This window comes from Microcaecilia unicolor, chromosome 9 (assembly GCF_901765095.1).
Source record: "Microcaecilia unicolor chromosome 9, aMicUni1.1, whole genome shotgun sequence".
NCBI classification, from domain to species: domain Eukaryota; kingdom Metazoa; phylum Chordata; class Amphibia; order Gymnophiona; family Siphonopidae; genus Microcaecilia; species Microcaecilia unicolor.
Window position 1 is genome coordinate 194,907,654 of NC_044039.1, and position 20,864 is coordinate 194,928,517.

The following is a 20,864-nucleotide window of genomic DNA, read 5'->3' on the forward strand; positions in this document are numbered from 1 at the left end:
CTCTGTTGTTTTCCCTCTCTCTCTCTCTCCCAAATCCTTCCCTCTGTTGTTTTCCCTCTTTCCCCAATCCTTCCCTCTGTTGGTTTCCCTCTTTCTCTCTCCCCCCAATCCTTCCCTCTGTTGTTTTCCCTCTCCCTGCCAAGTTTCCCGCGAACGGCGCGAAGTTGCGACGCACGCGGCACCAGCCCCTATTTCTGGCTGCTGCTGCTTCTCCTGTTGAGCAGCAGCGGCCGCTACACAAAGAAAAAGAAGATTTTGAAAAGAATTGAAACCTGGCTGAAACGCGGCACCCCGGCACTGTAGACAGCCATTAGGCATTGGCTGTTGCCCCGCAGCCGCTCCTCCTCTTGCCTCTACGTCACTGCCCCTGGAGGAAGACCCCGGAGGAGCGCAGTGACGTAGAGGCAAGAGGAGGAGCGGCTGCGGGGCAACAGCCAATGCCTAATGGCTGTCTACAGTGCCGGGGTGCCGCGTTTCAGCCAGGTTTGAAGTTTTTTTTTAAATCTTTTTCTTTGTAGCGGCCGCTGCTGCTCAACAGGAGAAGCAGCAGCGGCCGGAAATGGGGGCTGGCACTGTGTCCGTCACGGGGCGGGGGGAGCAAAAAAAAAAAGGTGCCGGTACGCCGTACCGTTGCGTACCGGCACAAAAAAAGCACTGAATGGAACAATGGAAAGAAACAACGGGAAACTGATAGGGCAACAAAACAATAGTAGGAAACCATCACTGCATTCAGCCCATCGAGAAAAGATAAAGGGCAGTCAAGACCTGGAGAAAGTACAGATCCCTAAAATGTAAATAATTGAAAGCAGATGCCAGCATATCTTTGAGGTGTTATTTACCTTCAGTCTTGTTCACCATACTTCCTGGTCCAGCACAGCTTAAAGCAACAGCAATTTCAAAATGCGTCCTAAGATCATTATGCCACCGTATTTTATTTATCAGTCTAACCTATTCCTTAAATGGATAATAAACATCATTCTTTAGCTTCCAAATACAATACTTCGGGAAATAGTTTGTCTCATTATTTTTGTTTGGGTATTAATAGTCAACAAATTTATGGATTTAACCCCCTCCTCCGTTTCACTGCGCCGTGCTAGTGGCTGCCACACGGCAATGCTGACACAGCCCACTCAAAGTGAATGGCCTGTGTTGACATTAATGCGAGGGCTTAGTGAACAGGGGGGCAAGTGTGTAACTGGGAGCCCCACCCATGCTGTCCTTATGGACACCCCCTTGCAAATATGCACTGTGTAAGTTATGTGCACTATTGCCAGCAGGGAGCTTAAGCACTGTTCTGTATCTTCAGAAGGGGCAATTCTATAAAGGTTGCCCAAATTTGGATGCCAAAAGGCAGGGCACTGAGCATCTGGGTGCCCAGATTCTGTTAGAGAATAGAGTGTAAGTCCACATTTGCGTTCCAACATTAAGGTGCTAACACTTATGCCATGTAAAAGGCAGTCATAAATGTTAGTGCCAAAATGTTGCACTTCAGCACGTAACATAGTATTCTATAAGTTATGTGTGTAAGTATGGGACCCGTCCATGCCCCTGCCCATGTGTATGCCCCCTTGCAGTTGTTAGCTATGCGGGTTGCGTGCTATGTTTGCAGAATACCCAGTTTGTACCCAACTGGCACTTACATGCATGAATGTAGCATTCACGTACATGTTGGTATTCTATGATCTTACCACACAAATGTGCTTACATTTAAATTCTAAGGTTACAGAATAAGAGGTTTAGTATTTATTATATCATATCACATTTATATAAAAGGCTTTTTTAATGTAAATTTGATCTAATAGGTTCAGTGCCAGCATTTTTTTTGCATGGTTACAGCAGTATAACAAAGTTACTTACCTGTAACAGGTGTTCTCTGAGGACAGCAGGTCATCTATCCTCACAGGTAGGTGAAATTATCTTTTGGAGTTCAGCGTGGGAACAGCTTTACAGATTTACACAAGCTTTTGAGTGCTACCACACATGCCTTCCTTCCTGTCACTGTTGCATGGGATCTTACCAGTTGAGTTTCTACCTAATCGAATTCAACCCCAAGGGGAGAATGGAGTATACGTAAGGATATATATCCTGCTGTCTTTGGAGAATACCTGCTACAGGTAAGTAACTTTGTTTTCTCCGAAGAGAAACAGGATACAGATATCTTCAGATGTGGGACTCCCTAGCTACAGGCTGCCTTCAACAACAAAAGGGGATGATGAAGATGAGCCTCACAACAGGTAAGACTTTACAACAATAACATACAACTGTTTTTTTTTAAGGTAGCCTGGAACAGGGAAGTGAAGTTTGATTCTAGATACCAAATAGATTCTGGATGACTGTTTGACCAAACCAACTGTCATATTGAAGTCCTGCCCCAAACAATAATGTGATGTGAATGTGTGAAGACCAAGTTGCAGCTCTGCAAATTTCCTCTATGGAGGTTGATCTCAAGTGGGCTACGGACATAGCCGTAGCTCTAACGTTATGAGCAGTGACATGACCCTCAATAGTTAGGCCTGCTTGGATGTAAGCAAAGGAAATGCAATCTGCTAGCCAAAGTATGCAGTGCACTTTCACCTTTGTGGGCATGAGGTTTTGGAAAACAATGGTGGCAGATCTACTGACTGGTTAAGAAAGAATTTAGGATGCGTGCACAAGAACACTCTGTTGTTGGAACTTTGTGTAAAGTGGATCAGTTACTAGGGCCTGGAACTCACTGACCCTACAGGATGAAGTGGGTGCCACCAAACACAGGGCCTTCCAGGTCTGATTCTACAACTGGCAGGTATCTAGCAGCTCAAAAGGAGCTTTCAACAGCTGAGATAGAACACTGAGGTCCCATGACACTACCTACAGGAGGCTTGAAGAGAGGTGTCCATAGAAGTATGCCCTGCATAAACCGAAAATTAAAGTCTGAGCAGAGATGGGTTTACATTCTACCTGATAAATACCAGTTAAACTAAGCTGAATCCTTATAGAGGGGTCCATTTACTAAAGGGCGTTAAGCCCTAAAGCATGCTTAGCACGTGAAAAATAGGCTATTGCAAAACACATTAAAGCGCTACTTATTTTTTCCAAAACAGTTTTGCCAGGAGGCAAGTCATGGGTGGAGAATGGGCATGGAAGTGTTAACCAGGTAGCTCATTAGGATTATCACAAGCTAACTGGTTAACGCTGGGTTAATGTGGGGGCACTTAGCACCTCCTAAATATAAGGCGGTACATGCTCCCGCATTAAACTTTTGTAGGTATTGTGCATTAAAGTCAAAATTAGCAAAAAAATCCCCAAAGGTTTATAAAATGCTGCATAAAATCTGGGAGTAGCACTCGAGAAAGTCCCATGTTAGGATGCATATTTTAATGCACTTTAGTAAAAGGGCCCCAGAGTTAGTCTTGAGAACTGACTGATAAATACAGAAGTTATTCAAACAGTTTTTGTGTGGGACAAGAGAACAGATCTAAAGTCTTGCCCTCATACCTGATGGCAAACGTCTTCTATTTAAATCTTAACAAACTCTGTCTACCCAGTGGACACAAGCCATGGAGAGTCTTTGGGATGTCATCTCCATCACAGCTCTTGCAAGCTGGCGAAAGGAATTCCCTTCCAAATTTATATAGTGGAAAGAGATCTGATGGGAGACCAATAGATTCCTCCTCTGATAAGGTCCCTAGCTCTTCTTCAGATACTCAGGGGCGTTCTGATTCAGACTCATAGAATTACTCAGCTGGAGAAAAGATACCCGACTTGGTGCTTCAGGCCTACTGTGGCCTCAACCAACCCCCAAAAAATAAGAGAAACTTGAAATGACGAAAAACCCTAAAATGGCTGATGGGAAAAATAGAGATACCATACAACACTGACAGGACTTACACAACATAAACACACACAAAAAAAATCAGAAACAAATTGTGAAAAATGTTACCAGATGTGAGCTATGAGGGAGCACCATGAAAATGTGACCACTGAGCTCGGAGGAAAAATAGTGACTGTTGAGGTCCTATGCGACAGTGGCAGGTGGGAAGGTGTATGCGTAAGTAGTAGAACTCTCTCACAAGCTTGAGTAAAGCTAGAGAACTGTTCCTGCACAGGGTCCATCGTATGATGTCACCCATATGTGAGGAGAACTGTATCCTACTTGTCATTGTAGAAACAGATAAACACCTGGATTATTTTACATATATTATTCTTCAATCATTGTTATATTTTTTGCTAATGTACTCATAGCCATACAAAGAGTTATCAGTTGTACTGTAAACTTCATTTGAGTCCAAGATATGTTTAAACTTGACATCTTGTTTTTATCCATCATAGTCTAAAGAAATATGACTCTTGACAATTAACCATCATTGGATATTTCTAATTCTTTAAGATGACCTGGTAAAGGAAAAAGTGCTCTCTTAAAAAAAACTATTGTGTTATTGGTGAATTGTATGTAACATTGTTTGTGATTGTTGCTTTTCTTGTCCCAGTGCTGTTAATCAATTGTATTTTTGTCCCTTGGAGATGTTGGACATTTCTACAGACTATTAGCAAGTATCTATGGTATACTCTTTGTGGTGTTAACATGATTTTAAAGCAGCCTCTGACCTATCATTCTTTCTCCCTGTTATGCTACAGCTGCCAGCCGACTTTCAGGAAAGAGTAAGTCTTCATATGGAAAAACATGGATGTAGCCTTTCTGTGCCTCCTTGCCACACCTCATATTCTGACAGCATACCAACTTGTGTCATTGCTAAGGTGTTGGAGAAACCTGACCCAAGCAGCCTGTCTTCACATCTGTCAAGCGCATCCATGAGGGATCTCAGTTTTCTGCACAGCAATCAGGAACTTGAAGAAAAACTTGGCCAGAGGTCACAATTTAAGTCTGATATCTACTGTAGTGACACAGCCCTTTATTGCCCTGAAGAAAGAAGGCGAGAGAGACGGCAAAGTTTCGATGTACAAGTTAAAGAAGAGGTATTTTTAAGATCCCAAAATTCAACTGAGAGCACAGTAGAAGAAGATGGCTTTCATTCTAGCTTTTCACACGAGGCCTTCAACGAATATGTTGCCTCATTACCGACTTCCAGTTCCTATTCAAGCTTCAGTGTTACATCAGAAGAAAAAGAAAATGCACAGGCCAGTACTCTGACAGCATCACAACAAGCTATATATAGGAGTACTAGAGAAGACATGTTTGACAGAAAGTCAACTACAGGTTATGAGCCCGCAGGAAGCCCTAGATTTGTAAAATCAAAATCTGTGCAACACATGAACCATAACCAGGAGAATGAAACTGCTCCAAGTTTTACTAGGACTTCATCTTATGTAGAGAAACCTTTTCACTTTGCTGGGCTAAGCACACAACAAGCATTAGGGCCTCAAAAATTACGCAGTGAGTGCAGAAGCATCCATCTTTCAGAGGAAGACCTGCCAACCCAGTGGAGGCAAGTGAGCATTGACGAGATTGGTGCATACTCTTTCAGAAATACTGAGAGGGTGTCTCCATGTAGTTTTACGGAAGAATACTTTACAAACAGCCCTGTAAAGAAATTAGAGAGTAGAATGAGTCCCTTGTATGCTAGTTACAAACAAGATAGTTTTTCGGAGGGTGATGAGGACTGTGAGGGCAGACTTGTTGATTCTTGCTTTTTGAGAACAGACTCTGGTTTAAATATCGACATCAGTGCTAGCTGTAAGCAAGAAATGCTGTCTAACTATAAAACAAAAGAAGGAAGAGACCAAGACAATGATATGATATCAATACAGATGTGCAGCAAAAGTATTGATGCTAGTACGGGTGTAAAAAGGGAATATGTTGATGTTAGCCCAAACAGTTCTGCAGAATCCCTTAATCAAAGCCCTGAAGAGGTTTCAGAAATGCACCAGTCTTCCATGGAGCAAGGACTACATTCAACTTTCCACAACAAATCTCAGCAATTTCAAAGGACTGGGAGTATTGGCTTGAGTAGAAAAGACAGTCTCACCAAGGCACAGCTGTATGGAACCCTTCTAAATTAAACATCTTCCAAAGTGCAATAACAATGAACATTTAGCATATTCAGTAGAGTTTTAAGATGGGCACAGGTTTAAACAAATTATTCAAAACAGTGTTGCACAACTTGTTTTCAACATTGTTGATTTAATGTATGATGCCTGAACCTCCATTTTATAAACCTGAACTATTTTTCTAGATACATAATGAAATGCTAACGTGAACTACCAAAACCACAATCTCTTTCCATTAATAGTACTATAAAAATGCCTTTCTTGCTGCATGAGCCCATGTGTGTCTTCTCTCAGAGTAAGAGCTGAAGGAAAGTAAAAAAATAAAATAAATAACAGATACCAACAAGGTGTTATAAATCCAACCACATTTGTGGCTGACAAGTGGAAGGCTGAAGAATTAAGGGGGTCTTTTACTAAGCAACGGTAGCGGGTTTAGCTCGTGGTATAAATCAGTTGGCTGTAAACGCCTAAACACCCATAGGAATACAATGGGCATGTCGGCTTTTACCGCCAGCTAATTTCTATCACGACCTAAAAACGATACTGGGGCTTAGTAAAAGACCCTCTTAAAGTATATTTTTAAAATAAAACGAGCTCTGGATTGTTTTGTACTGCTGTATTTCTTGATACAAAATGAATGCACAAAATGCTAAAGGACATTTGTCTTTGGTCTCGTTTTTGCTTTCCCAAGTTTCCCTCATATACTACCTCACGAGTAATTGAGGGTTACTTCTCTTATATTTTCTATAGGCTTGCATTTATATTGTCTACAATGCATGAAGTGTTATAAATAGTGTTGTATTTTGCATTACATAATAAAAGAAACCAATGGAATACTTTGGATATTTCCGATTAAAATGTGTTTTTAAGAATGTATTTATTTATTGAAAATATTTATTACAATCTTTATACATGAAATGTATTCTGTAGTGCAGTTAAAAGTTTGAAACGGTATTGCTTTGAGAATGTTTGACAGGGAGGAGGCTCATTTAGTAGGATTGAAGCAGCTGTTATGGCACTTGATGCCATTAGAAAGCACAATTTTTTTTTGAAAGTGGGTTTCTCGGAAATTTGCATGAAGGAATATATATTTTAAAAAGGAATTTATAACCAGAACCAAGCAAATGCCAGATTCCATCCATTTCCCAATAATGCAAATAAAAAATTACCCATTCTCGAATATACCTATAGAAAGGATAAGGTTTTATTTGCAGCACTTTACTAAGGGGTCCTTTTCTAAAAAAGGCGCGCTAGCGTTCTTAGCGTGCGCTTAACTGTTAGAGACAGCCGTAGGGGGGCAGACTCAAGAAAAATGTCAGGAAGTATTTTTTCATGGAGAGAGTGGTGGATGCTTGGAATGCCCTCCTGCGAGAGGTGGTGGAGAGGAGAACGGTAATGGAATTCAAACATGCGTGGGATAAACATAAAGGAATCCTCCTCAGAAGGAAGGGATCCTCAGGAGCTTAGCCTAGAATGGGTGGCAGAGCCGGTGGTTGGGAGGCGGGGCTAGTGCTGGACAGACTTATACGGTCTGTGCCGGGGCTGGTGGGTGGGAGGCGGGGATAGTGCTGGGCAGACTTATACGGTCTGTGCCAGAGCCGGTGGTAGGAGGCGGGGCTGATGGTTGGGAGGCGGGGATAGTACTGGGCGGACTTATACGGTCTGTGCCCTGAAAAAGACAGGTACAAATCAAGGTAAGGTATACACAAAAAATGGCACATGTGAGTTTATCTTGTTGGGCAGACTGGGTGGACCGTGCAGATCTTTTTCTGCCGTCATCTACTATGTTACTATATATTCCTAGGGTGTCTATAGCATTTAGCGCATGCTAAAAATGCTAGCACGTCTTTGTAAAAGGGCCTCGTAGTGAAATAAACATGAAATTTTATGCACAGTAACAACTGACTACCTGAATATAGCTTTCGGTATATTAGGCTTAGGCTGCACCCAATCCTGTATCCACTCTGCTGAATCCATTTTCTGCATTTGAAGCTCTCTTCCCCATATAGATAGATATTCTTTTCTTTTTTTTTTAATTTACAAAGTGCTCGAGTCCTCACTGTACAGCAAACCTAGAGGCAGAGCAACACTTATATCTCATGCAGCATTGATCAAGGAGTTCATCATCACATAAGAAAGAATATCCTTCAGCTTGGAAACTGGGTCCTAAGATACCATAGTGATGTATGAAAGTAAAAGGCAGCACGACAGAGGCAAATGCATTACATGTTTTTAAAAACACTTCCCTTTTTTAACTGCAAGCTTCAAATTGTTTTTTGGACCGATGTGACCAGTGGATTTTGAAAACTTTTGTAATTTTGAACAATAAAAGCTAAAACAACAGTTTTAAAAATGACTCTTGTATCAAGTTGTTTTTGTGCGTTTTTCTGCAGAAAAATTGTAAGACATATCAGCTGTGGTTATTTTCTTCCTCTAACACCATTCTTGAGAAGCTGTCCAGCACCTGTTTTTCAGGATATCTTGAATGATTGTTCATCAGATATATTTATTTATTTATTTATTTAATATCATTTATACCCCACATTTTCCCACCACTGGCAGGCTCAATGTGGCTTACAACATTTAGGAAACAAACAGTAAAGTACAATAAAGTGAAAGGGATATGGACGGTGTAAAGTTACAGGGGTAAGATAAAGTCATTGAGTTCACAAGAACTCTGCATACGGAGGCAGTTTATATAAATGTATCTCACACACATTCACCCCCTCATTCTATAAACTTGTGTGCACAATTTCGTGACTAGTGTATACAATTGCACATGATTATAGAACAGTGCCAGTTATAGGCCTAACTTAGTAGTTAAATTAGATGCTAATTGGCTTGAAGTTTCAATAATGGCTTTTTACTGGTGTTAATTGGCACTGATTTGCAGTTAGGTGCCTATAGTCCCAGAATCTATATAGGCGGGACAAATCTGGGCACAGATCCTAGATGCACATGCAAACTAATTAGTCAATGAGCCGTTAACAATCAATAATGGGTGTTAACAGGCCTTCTTTGGGGTTTAAGTGTGGATCTGCTGTAAAATGTGCGCCCAACGTTTATGGCATGCAACTCAAAAGGGGACATGGGCAGTTTTGGGGTGTTCCCGGAAATTAGGCACAATGTTACAGAACAGGGTCACTTATGCGCCCAACTGCCATTAGTCATGTGCCTGCATTTACACCAGGTTTCAGCAGGCATAAGAGCGGCGCCCAAAGTTTGGAGGCCCTACGCAGAGCGCCCTTTGCAGAATACTAGTTTCAAACAGATCTTCCTGATGCCTAACTTTGGGTGCTATCCAGTGGCATAGCTACGCGGGGCCACGGGGGCCAGGGACCTCCCAAATTGGCTCCGGGACCCATGGTTTGGCTGGCAGGGGTTCCCAACCCCCACCAGCTGAAGCATTTGTCCAGTGCTGGTCTCCGTCTCTCCGCTGCATTGCCTGTCCTGCTCTTTCCCTCATGTCACGTGCATGCTCGTTTTAGTGCAGGCAATGCGGCGGAGACCAGCGCTGGACAAATGCTTCAAAAGGCAGGGGTTGAGGACCCTACTAGCTAAGATATGTGAGGTGGCGATGGAGGGAACGACGGGTCAAAACGTACCCCCCCCCCCCCCCACACACACACTTTTGGATGTGGACCCCTCTCACGTCAAGGTCTGGCTACGCCACTGGTGCTATCTATAGAATTCCCCCAATGGTGTCTAAATGCTATAACACACAACTGCAAAGGGTAGATCTGGGGAGTGTCTTGCAGTGGGGGAATTCTATAGATAGATTTCAGCAAATCAGCAAGTCTATGTAGATAGCACTTATAAGCCCGTTTCGATAGCATCAGCGATCATCTCACTCTATGTGAGATCCTTTTTGGAGGAATACTAGCACAAACCAGTCTGAAGACCCCTGAGGAAGGCCTTGTTGGCCGAAACACGGACCGTGTTGGGTCGTAATAAATCATCTTGGTTTCAATATTTGTGGCTTCAGTCTGGTCCTTCTGGATATCTTCCGCTCATTTTTGTTGTTTCTTTGTTTTTTTGCGGGAGATTTTGGACTCTCTTTGTTGTTTCTTCTCGCAAAAAAAAGGATTACATCCTTAGCAGAACACACAACAGAAAAGTCAATAGCATATGAACTTGCATTTGCAATCCACAACTCACAGAGACATTTGTTCTGAGAGACTCACACCTAAGAAAGTTCCTTCCACTTGAAACAGCTCTGACAAATTTGCCCTTTAAGGCATAAATAATTCTCTCTATAGAAACCATGTCCTCTAAATGTATCTTACGACGACTAACAGAAATATCGAAAATGAAAGCAGATAAAGACCATAAGGCCTATCCAGTCTGTCCACCCATGCAACCTACCATCCCTTCCTCTCCCCTAGAGATCCTATGAACCTGTCCCAAAGCTTTCTTGAATTCAGATACAGTTTTCATCTCCACCATCTCCATTGGGAGGCCATTCCGTGAATTCACCACCCTTTCCGTGAAGAGGTATTTCCTCAGGTTACTTCTGAGTCTATCCCCTTTCACCTTCATCCTATGCCCACTCATTCCAGAGCTTCCTTTCAACTGAAAGAGGCTCGCCGCCTGTGCATTTATGCCACAAAAGTAGTTACCATCTCTGTCATGCCACCCTTCTCCCGCCTTTCTTCCAAAGAATACATATTGAAATCTTTAACTCTGTCCCTGTACACTTTATGATAAAGACCACCAGCCATTTAATATTCAAGATTCTTTCCAAGTAAGTGCTATGGAAAATCTAGCAGCATTACAACTGCTGCATCCCTTCCATCACCAGGAAGTCACTGTAAGGCAGAATGTTGTAAAGTTCTCAGGTCACCTATTTGTACGACAAAGGAGCCTAATAAACAATTATGTTCTTTTGCTACAAACTGAGAATTTCTGCGCTTTTTCCGCAGATACATCCCCAATCGTCTTCAGTTAACTGCAGCCCTTGATCTAGGTTTCAATTTCAAATTAGGTACCTGGGGGTTGAATCATTGTACTTGGTCAAAATCAGGCGTCTATAAAACATGGATAGAAGTTTGCCATTAGCTGTTTGGCGAATAATAGAGTCTCAAATGCAATGGGTTACCTCCTTCTCACCCCCCTTAGACACAAATATCCATTGAATGGGGTTAGGGTGGTGGACTTTGGTCCTGGGGAAACTGAGGAACTGAGTTCGATTCCCACTTCAGGCACAGGCAGCTCCTTGTGACTCTGGGCAAGTCACTTAACCCTCCATTGCCCTATGTAAGCCGCATTGAGCCTGCCATGAGTGGGAAAGCGCAGGGTACAAATGTAACAAAAATAAAATAGATACTATTGGAGATTCTACATGGAATGTTGCTATTCCACTAGCAACATTCCATGTAGAAAGCTGTGCAGGCTTCTGTTTCTGTGAGTCTGACGTCCTGCACATACGTGCAGGATGTCAGACTCACAGAAGCAGAAGCCTGCGCGGCCACATTGGTGATCTGCAAGGGCCGACTTCTAGTGGAATAGCAACATTCCATGTAGAATCTCAAATAGTAGCAACAGTGGAGGAGTGGCCTAGTGGTTAGGGTGGTGGACTTTGGTCCTGGGGAAACTGAGGAACTGAGTTCAATTCCCACTTCAGGCACAGGCAGCTCCTTGTGACTCTGGGCAAGTCACTTAACCCTCCATTGCCCCATGTAAGCCGCATTGAGCCTGCCACGAGTGGGAAAGCGCAGGTTACAAATGTAACAAAAAAAATGTGCAATCTGTACAGTCACTCAGATTAAAGAACAGCACATAATATAAAGTACAAAGCAAAAATGATAAGACATGCAGTGAAAAAATGCCCGTTTTTCCAAGGAAGAACCTGTAATACTGTATCTATGACATATCTATACAGAGAGATATTTTTCAATGTACATTGGAAAAATTATGTGATTAGTCTAGAACATTAGCTACACTCCTCCCTCTGAATAATATCCCTGGCTTGTTTCATTCTTAGATCCATAGTGCCATCTGCTACAGACTGACAAAAATCTGTGCCAGGCCGTTTATCTGCCATGACCATCTGCAGAAACCTTTGGGCAGCACTACATATTGGTGGGGAGCAGAATGGCAATATCAAGCATCCTTTTATTAATTATCTCCATACACAAAGAAAACAGTTTCTCCAACATGTTTGATGAACATGTCTCTGGTTATACTGCTAGTTACCATATCACTCTTCAACGACATTCACTGCAAGACTCCTTGGCAAACAACATCGACTCAAAGCGGAAAAAACAATTCCTCAGGGTCTGACTGGTGCTGCTCCGAAGCTAATGCAAACAAATGTTATTTAAACTGCAGACAGAAAGTGGACTGCTGTTAAGAAAAATGACTACAAAGAACAGAAGTAGGTCCTTTGCAGAAATCAGCGCAGGAATCAACCGCAGCAAAGGTGGACTAAAGAAGAGGGAACCACCAAGGATGTTCAAAAGTGAATTTATTGGGCCATTTCACCAATAAAGGCACTTTCGAACATCCTTGGGTGTTTCCTCCACTTTAGACCGCCTTTGCTGCTGTTGGCTCCTGTGAAGAAAAATGAGTCATCACAACCAGTGTTCCCGCTAATATTTGATTGGCTGTGCACACAAAAGCTTTTGTGCAACTTTTCTTTCAAGGTGAATTCAAATTTGTGTGTTATGGACCACATCAAGTATAATGGAAATAATATCATGATTTCAAATGTTTTAATTAAAGCAATTCTATATGTGGAGGCCCACTTTGAACAGGATGTTGAGATTGAAATTCAAATGTCCAGTCAGGGACATTCACAATTCCGGTGGTATTTCACAAAAAGCTCGGCCAAGCCCAGACCCTTTTGTAAAATACTTTTAAGGACAAGCAGGAGTGCACATGTATTTACTGACACATACAAAGGGAGTAGCCATTTTACAAATATACATGTGGGAAAAAAAATAAGCAGCATGAACCCTGCAAGTCCACATGCAAGCAGTGATTTCACAACCTCCATATGCAGGACAAACCTCTTCTACGTGAAGCTATGCAATTTTACAAAACTATATGGACCTGAATATGACATCTGAGGCTGGCAAGTAATGTTCTTCAACACACTTTTTTTGGGGTGGGAGGGGGTTAGTGACCACTGGGGGAGTAAGGGGAGGTCATCCCTGATTCCCTCCAGATGGTCATGTGGTCATTTGGGGCACCTTTTTGTGGCTTATTCGTAATAAAAACAGGTCCAGCTCAAAACGTCGAAGTTTTAGTGATGGACGTTTTTGCTTTGTTCTATTATGGCTCAAAGACGTCCAAGTCTTAGGAATGCCGAAGTTCCACCTCAAACACGCCTCCGATATGCCCCCCTGAGATCTGGATGTCCTTCCGACGGAGAAAAACGTCCAAAATGCGGTTTCGATTATACCGATTTGGACGTTTCTGTGAGATGGATGTCCAAATGCCGATTTATGTCACTTTTTGGACGTCCATCTCTTTCAAAAATGAGCCCATTAGTCATGATAAAAAGAGGTCTAGACCAAAATGTCTACATTGTAGCCGTGGATGTTTGTTTTGTTCCATTATGGCAAAAAAAATATCCAAGTGTTAGGAATGGCCAAATCCCATCCCTAACACGCTCCCTTGAGATTTGGATGCCTAAATCTAAGTGCCACTTATAGAATACGTTTAGGCAGAAATATTTTCCGCACAGATTTTTTTTTAGGTGCTATTTATAGAATCCAGCCCTATGTGTGCAGAATTCAAAATCTTCGTGCAGACGCACAACTGGCACCTTCCAAAACTGAGTGACATGCAATATACTCTTCTTACTTAAGACACAAAGGGTTAACAGACAGTCTTGCAATTTCTGGGTAAAAGTAAAGATGATTTAAAAAAAACTTGCTACATGTCGGGTGACAGATGTGCTAATTGATTTTAATTGATTTCTAGTCAAGCATAGAATAAATGTGAGAACATGGTGTCTGCACTGCCATATATCCGAGTACAAGAAAGATAAAAATAACAACAAACCAAAAGTAATAAAAATAGAATTTTCTGCCTCAGTAATTTACTTGTGTCCAAACAGACATCTAGTTTACTTTCACTTAAACTGTTATAATGAAAAACTGCTGCTACTAGAAGACCTGGAGAAAATACTCAGACCTGCTTTGCAAAAACCCATTATTTATTTACCAAGGTGATGCACTTATACATTTTACAAAATGATACAACAGTGAAGTCTTTTAGAGCTAAATATTTCAGGGGAGAATTTTCTAACTCCCTGCCTAACTACAAAGAGAAAAGGTACCTTGTGCTTTTTTTTATTTTAGGAAAAGTACACATCTGTTTTCCTTTAGAAAGCTAATTATACATATCTTTGGATTTTTCAACTGCTTTTTGTGTGGGTGAAATTAAAAAGAACAAGCACAGATTTAAAAGTCAAATCTATGCACCTTATTTTCCTGCCCTGATCTATATATATATACCTCTGGGGATGCTTCCTTGCAGGTTAGTTGAAAACATATGCATTATGGAAGATCTACACCGGCTTGTAAACTATTTGCATCCTTGTACATTTTTCACATTCTCTTGTCTACAAAGAGGCCCTTACTGAGCTGAGCTACTAAATGGGCTTAGCCCGTCCCAACGTAGGTCTTTCCAGTGTGCTAAGCCCATTTCGAGCACGGCCGTAAAAGAGGCATTTTTTTATTTGTTGAATTTCTGGCCGTGTGTTAATGTTAAATTAACATGGGAGAGCTTACTGCCTCCTACTTAGGAAATGCTAAGGGCTCCCGTGTTACGGACGTGCTAATCAGTTAGTGCAGCAGTAAAGTCAGTGCACCAGTGTTTCCATGATCTACCCCTGACAAGCCCCCTCAAAAAAAGTTTTTAAAAATAATACTGCTCTGCTTAGTACACACACGTGGAAAAACAGTTACACACAACACTTTAGTGCATCCTGCACTAGACCACTTTTTCCTGCATTAAAGGGAAAGGGAATTGGGACTTGATATACTGCCTTTCTGAGGTTTTTGCAACTACATTCAAAGCGGTTTACATATATTTAGGTACTTATTTTTGTACCAGAGGCAATGGAGGGTTAAGTGACTTGCCCAGAGTCACAAGGAGCTGCAGTGGGAATTGAACTCAGTTCCCCAGGATCAAAGTCCGCTGCACTAACCACTAGGCTACTCCTCCACTCCTTCACACATTAAGTGCGAATTACTACTTAACACAGCTTAGTAAAAGGGCCCCAAAATTTCTATTCCAAACAAACATTTGGAATAATGTTTTATTGATATACAGCAAATCAGGCAGTCAACTGATGTGGGAATCCATCAATAATAACAACTTCCAAACCTATCCCACTTACAATTTACCAGAGCCCCGAAAACCTCAGTTTTTAAATATCAAAAGGGAAAAGACAAAGATTGGTATGGGAAAGTCATGAACCCCCTAATTCTATGCTGAGCGGCATTTTCGATATGACGTCTAAATCCGATTTTGGACATTTTGCTGGAAACGTCCAAAAATCAAGTGGCAAACCACTGGGGGAGTAAAGGAGAGTCATGCCTTAATCCTTCCAGTGGTCATCTGGTCATTTAGGGCAACGTTTTATGACTTAGTCATGATTGAAACAGATCTAGAGCAAAACATCTAACTTTTAGCCCCGGATTTTTTTGCTTTGTTCTATTATAGCATAAAAAGTCCAAGTTTTGGGAACCCTCAAGTCCCGCCTCCGACACACTCCCTTGTGATTTGAACGCACTGTAAAAAAAACTGCATAGAAAAACATCTTAAAATGGTTTTGGAAAATAGCGATTTGGACGTTTTGGCAAAAATGGTCCATCTGCTGCTTTGTGCCACTTTTTGGATGTTTTTCTGATTCGAAAACGAGCCCCATAGTGCGCCACAAGTTAGGTGCTCAAAAGGCAGTTAGGCGCCTAACTACTCTGAGGCACTATTCTATAATTTAGTGCTTAACTGCAAAGAGGGTGTGCATTTTGGGTGGGGCACTTAGTTGCCAAACTTATAGAATACTGTAAGTTGTGCGACTAGGTGCCAACATTTAGGCAACTACATTTACACCTGCCTTCTACATGGTGTACGTACTAGTGCTAAATGCTGACGTCCAACTTAGGCTCTATTCAATGGGTGCCCAGATGACTCAAAGAACGTCATCTTAGCGCACAGATTTTGGGCGCCTAGGGCCAGATTCAATATAAGGTGCCTAAAAAAATCCATGCGGTAAATATTTCTCGCTAAGCGTATTCTATATGCAGCACCTAGATTTAGGCATGGTATATAGAATACACTTAGCTGATATCCCAACGCCTAAAACTACGTGCGCCTCCATTTACACAACGAAAATGTGGCATAAATCCCTGGGCATAGGTTTACCCACACTGAGCCATATTCTGTACACGCGTACATTTTTGGAAAAACGCCCATTTCCCTGCCCATAACCATGCCCCTTTTGAACTGTACACATTAGAATTTAGGCGCAGTTCATTACAGAATATGCTTATCAAGTTATGCGTGTAAATTCTAATTAATGACAATTAGTGCTCATTAATGCCTGTTAGGTGCTGTTATCAATGATGATTAGCTCTTGAAGCCAATTAAGATATGCATGTCATTATGGAATACGCTTAGATTTCAGTGCGGAATGCTAGGCACGCTATATAGAATCCGACAGCTAATTTTGAGCAGCCTTTATAGAACTTCCCCCTAAATTATTGACACAACTATTTTACAGAAGCCTGTGATTCTACAACTTTTGTCTAAGGGGTCCTTTTACTAAGGTGCGCTAACAGATTTAGTCTGCACTAACGATTAGCACACGCTAAATGATAAGATACCCATAGGAATATAATGGGCATCTTATCATTTAGCGCACGCTAATCATTAGAGCACCTTAGTAAAAGGACCCCTAAGTGACCGTTTCAGATTTCATATATGAACAATGCATTCGCACTAAATACTAAATTTATTGTACACTCATCTTGGTTTATTTATACACTGTAGATAAAATAGAATTACCATTCTTTATATTACAATGTAGACAAAATCTCCTCCTCTCTTTGAAATTAATAATTGATGACAACTCGACAATCAAAAGCTCTTCATGGAGGGCAGATCGCATGGTGAGTGGTGCTGAGTTCCTGCAAATGGAACAATGTGGCTCAGTATTATTATTGTGCTGTGAGGTTCAGATATATAATGCTGTTGTCATGTTTATTCACAGCAAGATGTAACGGATGTCCATCACGAAGCAGATACAACATCAAATGGAGGAAGGACAGCTTCTCCAGTCATGCAATCACCAAGTCGATAATGTAATTTCCCACTACTGCCATATTTTGATTTCTCCGCCCCAGTCAGATGTGGCAAAAAGCGATGGAAGTACAGGGTGGAAGGTTACACTAACACAGGCTTGGTTGTGAGCAGGAAAGTTACGCACGACTCTGGACGTGTTATAATTGTACAGAAACACTCTGCCCTCAGAGCTTCCGGTGGCTAGAAGGGTTCCGTCAGGAGAAAATTCACAGCCCACTGCAAAGCCTTCCACCTGGGGTTGGTCAAAAACAAGGAAAAACAAAGAGGATAAAATCTGTTTCAAAGAAAAAACCTGCCTGATTGGCTCCCTAACTCTTTACATCCTGCAATTTCTGAGTGCCTCTTATTTCTTGAAAAATTGTTGCTTATTTGACATGGGGAGGATAACTTTGAAAGCTGTTTCTGTACTTAAACACTGGAAACGGGTAGTTAGAAAACCATATATCTGATAAGTGTATAAAGCTGAATGCATACAGCTATTACACATTTACGTCTATTTGGACTGAGCAGAGGTACTTCCAGAGTTTGGACAAAGGTTTTGCAATTACGTGCATACTTTTGAAAATATGCAAGTAAATGCATAAAATCATCCCAAAAAGAACAGATGTAAACCTAAGTGAATACATTCCTTGGGGTAATTTTCAAAACAGAAGGTATTTTTTTGTTTTGAAAATTTGCAATTACCAGAACAGGGAAAAATGTGTGTGATATTTGTTTAGTAAGATCAGCACCTAAAAAGGGGGATTTTCAAAGCCAGTTCCATGGATAAAATGTGCTTTACCAATGGAAAGGAGGCACAAATGTATTTGTCTGTCTTATCCTTAGGAAACTGTCAAAGCGAAAATACGAAAATACTTTCATTTTCAAAAGTGATGCAAACATCATGAGTAAAAGCTACTCAAGAACTTTGAGGATAGTTTGGCAATATGAAAACTGCCATGTGCATGAAAATGAATTATACTATCAAATGGCAATCTCATTACATCTTAAATAATAAAAACAGCGATCTCGTTGGATATGTAAGTCACAAGAAGCTCTATTACAGTCCCTTAGTCTGACCTCTGTAACCACGCTAATTATAGTAATCAACTTTTATTAAAAGCCCAACTGCATACCTCTAGTTTTCCTTTCATCATCTTTAAATCAATATCATCCCACGCCACGTTAAAAGAAAAGTGGACCTTCAACAATCAGTACCTTGTGTTCTTCATATCTTTTGTTTTTGTTAATTTTATAAGGCCGTTGGGTTGAGAACAATGCCATGTAGTTTCCATTTGTCTGAGCAACAAATGTGGAGTCTTTGGGGTGTAGAGTTAGACACGGACACGTGTAGCGCTCCTGAAAAACAAAAAAAGCACGTTCACGTTTATAACAAATAATGAGAGAAAAAAAAGCACAGCTGGGTCCTCAGGAATAAACTGAGTCCTTTTATTCTGAGAAAGACCCGACACGGGCCGTGTTTCGGCGCACCAGTGCCTGCCTCAGGAGTCCAAAGTCACAGTGTTCAAAGAAACAGGACAATAAAATCCCAGCGGCAATGATGTATCTCCCAAAGGAGAAGTAAACACTGAGATCCACACTGAAACTGGCTATTTTGGGGGCATTCTAGGGGCAGAGTCGGTACTTGGCCAGTTAAGTGCTGATATTCAGCACTTAACTGGCCAAGGTAACCACATAAATAGGAGCGCATAAAAGTCAGTCCGATCTTTATGTGGTTCATCATAGCGGGTTGTGCTGATTATCACACTTAACTGGCTATGTTCTCGCCACTCCTTTATACCCAGAAATTCAATGCTGAAACAGACATTGCATTGTCAAAAAGAACCTTTGTTTTTTTTCCTACAAATCTCTAGAAACGTGTGACTTAGTGATCCGCCTTGCCTTCAGAGAAACTATGCACATCCAAAGACTGTCCTCTACACAGTTCAATTTAAAAGGATTGTGCTGCTAGAAGGGAAATTGCACAAATCACAACCATTAAGAAGTCATTTTAAAAGTGAATTACATGCATAAAACTGAGATTTATGCATAAACATGGCTTTTTATAAAATTTCTCATTCTATATTTTGGTAAAAATACACATATTGAGGGCAATTCTGTAGCTGTGCACCTGGTAGATGCCTATCCTATAAATGAACGTAAGAACATAAAAACATAAGTATTGCCATACTGGGACAGACCAAAGGTCCATCAAGCCCAGCATCCTGTTTCCAACAGTGGCCAATCCAAGTTACAAGCATCTGGAAATATCCCCAAACAGTAGAATACATTTTATGCTGCTTATCCTACAAATAAGCAGTAGATTTTCCCCAAGTCTATTTTAACAATAGTTTATAGACTTAGCTTCGCGGGGTTTAAAAAAGGTTTTATAGCTTCCTAAAAGAAAACTGCTTTTACTATACTCTCTGGCAACAAATTCCAAAGTTTAATTACACGTTCAGTGAATATTTTCTCTGATTCATTTTACATTTACTAGTTTGTAGCTTTATTACCTGCCCACTAGACCTAGTATTCTTGCAAACAGTAAACAAGCAAGTCACGTCTACCCGTTCCACTCCACTCATTGTTTTACAGACCTCTATCATATCTCCCCTCAGCCATCTTTTCTCCAAGCTGAAGTGCCCTATCCGCTTTGGCCTTTCCTCACAGAGAAGTCGTCTCACCCCCTTTATCATTATCGTCACCCTTCTCTGTACCTTTTCTAATTCCGCTATATATTTTTTTAGATGCAGTGACCATTATTGCACACAATATTAGAGGTGCGATACAAAGGCATTATAACGTCCTCATTTTTGTTTTCCACTCCTTTCTTAATAATACCTAACATTCTATTTGCTTTCTTAGCCGCCACCGCACACTGAGCAGAGGTTTTCAACTATCATCAGCGATGATGCCTAGATCCCTTTCTTGATCGGTGACTCCTAGTGTGGAACCTTGCATTACGTAACTATATGCATCACTTTGCACTTGCTTACATTAAACATCATCTGCCATTTGGATTCCCAATTTTGTAAGGTCCTCCCGTCATTTTTCACAATCCTCTTGCGATTTAACAACTTTGAATAACTTTTTTGGGGTGCAAAATTAACTTTGGTAAAATACCATATTTTACTGCAGCTTAGTAACTTTGGCCCTAAATCATAGGAGCCAACTTTTCAAAATGATTGGGGGTGATGATTTTTTTTTTTAATCCCACGTTTTCCCACCTACTGGTAGGTTCAATATGGCTTACAAGAGTCGGGGGCAAATTGGTTAACAGTTTATATAGAACAAGTAAATTGAATAACAGTTTGTACAGAACTAGGTTACAATTTATATAGAAAAACAAGATTAACATTTGTCTTAAGTTAAACGGGCTTTATGTGTTTACTAGTAAAAAAAGGCCCGTTTCCAACAGAAAGGAAACAGGCGCTAGCAAGGTTTCAGGGCCCCCTTTCCACTCCTCCTCCCCCTGCCTCCTCCCCCCTTCCCCTCCTCATCCGATCCCCTCCTCCAACCCCCCTCCCAACCCTCTCCTCAGACCCCCTTCCCCCCTCCTCATCACCCCCTCCTCCCCCTCC

At 41.2% G+C, this 20,864-nt stretch overlaps 2 protein-coding genes across 3 annotated transcripts in view; one reads left to right on the top strand and one right to left on the bottom strand.

Annotated features, from left to right (window-relative positions):
* Nucleotides 1-6,109, top strand: part of BEGAIN (brain enriched guanylate kinase associated) — a 219,241-nt gene extending 213,132 nt beyond the window's left edge. The window contains exons 7-8 of the mRNA XM_030214925.1: nucleotides 4,615-4,638; nucleotides 4,735-6,109. Coding sequence (XP_030070785.1) covers nucleotides 4,615-4,638; nucleotides 4,735-5,997 — 1,287 coding nt within the window. The 3' untranslated portion in view covers nucleotides 5,998-6,109. The remainder of the gene's footprint in view (nucleotides 1-4,614; nucleotides 4,639-4,734) is intronic.
* A 10,737-nt stretch (nucleotides 6,110-16,846) lies between these two features.
* Nucleotides 16,847-20,864, bottom strand: part of WDR25 (WD repeat domain 25) — a 209,934-nt gene continuing 205,916 nt past the window's right edge. For both annotated transcript variants that reach the window (XM_030215303.1, XM_030215304.1), the window contains 2 exons: nucleotides 18,502-18,642; nucleotides 16,847-17,536 (listed from right to left, as the gene is read on the bottom strand). In XM_030215303.1, coding sequence (XP_030071163.1) covers nucleotides 17,315-17,536; nucleotides 18,502-18,642 — 363 coding nt within the window. In that variant the 3' untranslated portion in view covers nucleotides 16,847-17,314. The remainder of the gene's footprint in view (nucleotides 17,537-18,501; nucleotides 18,643-20,864) is intronic.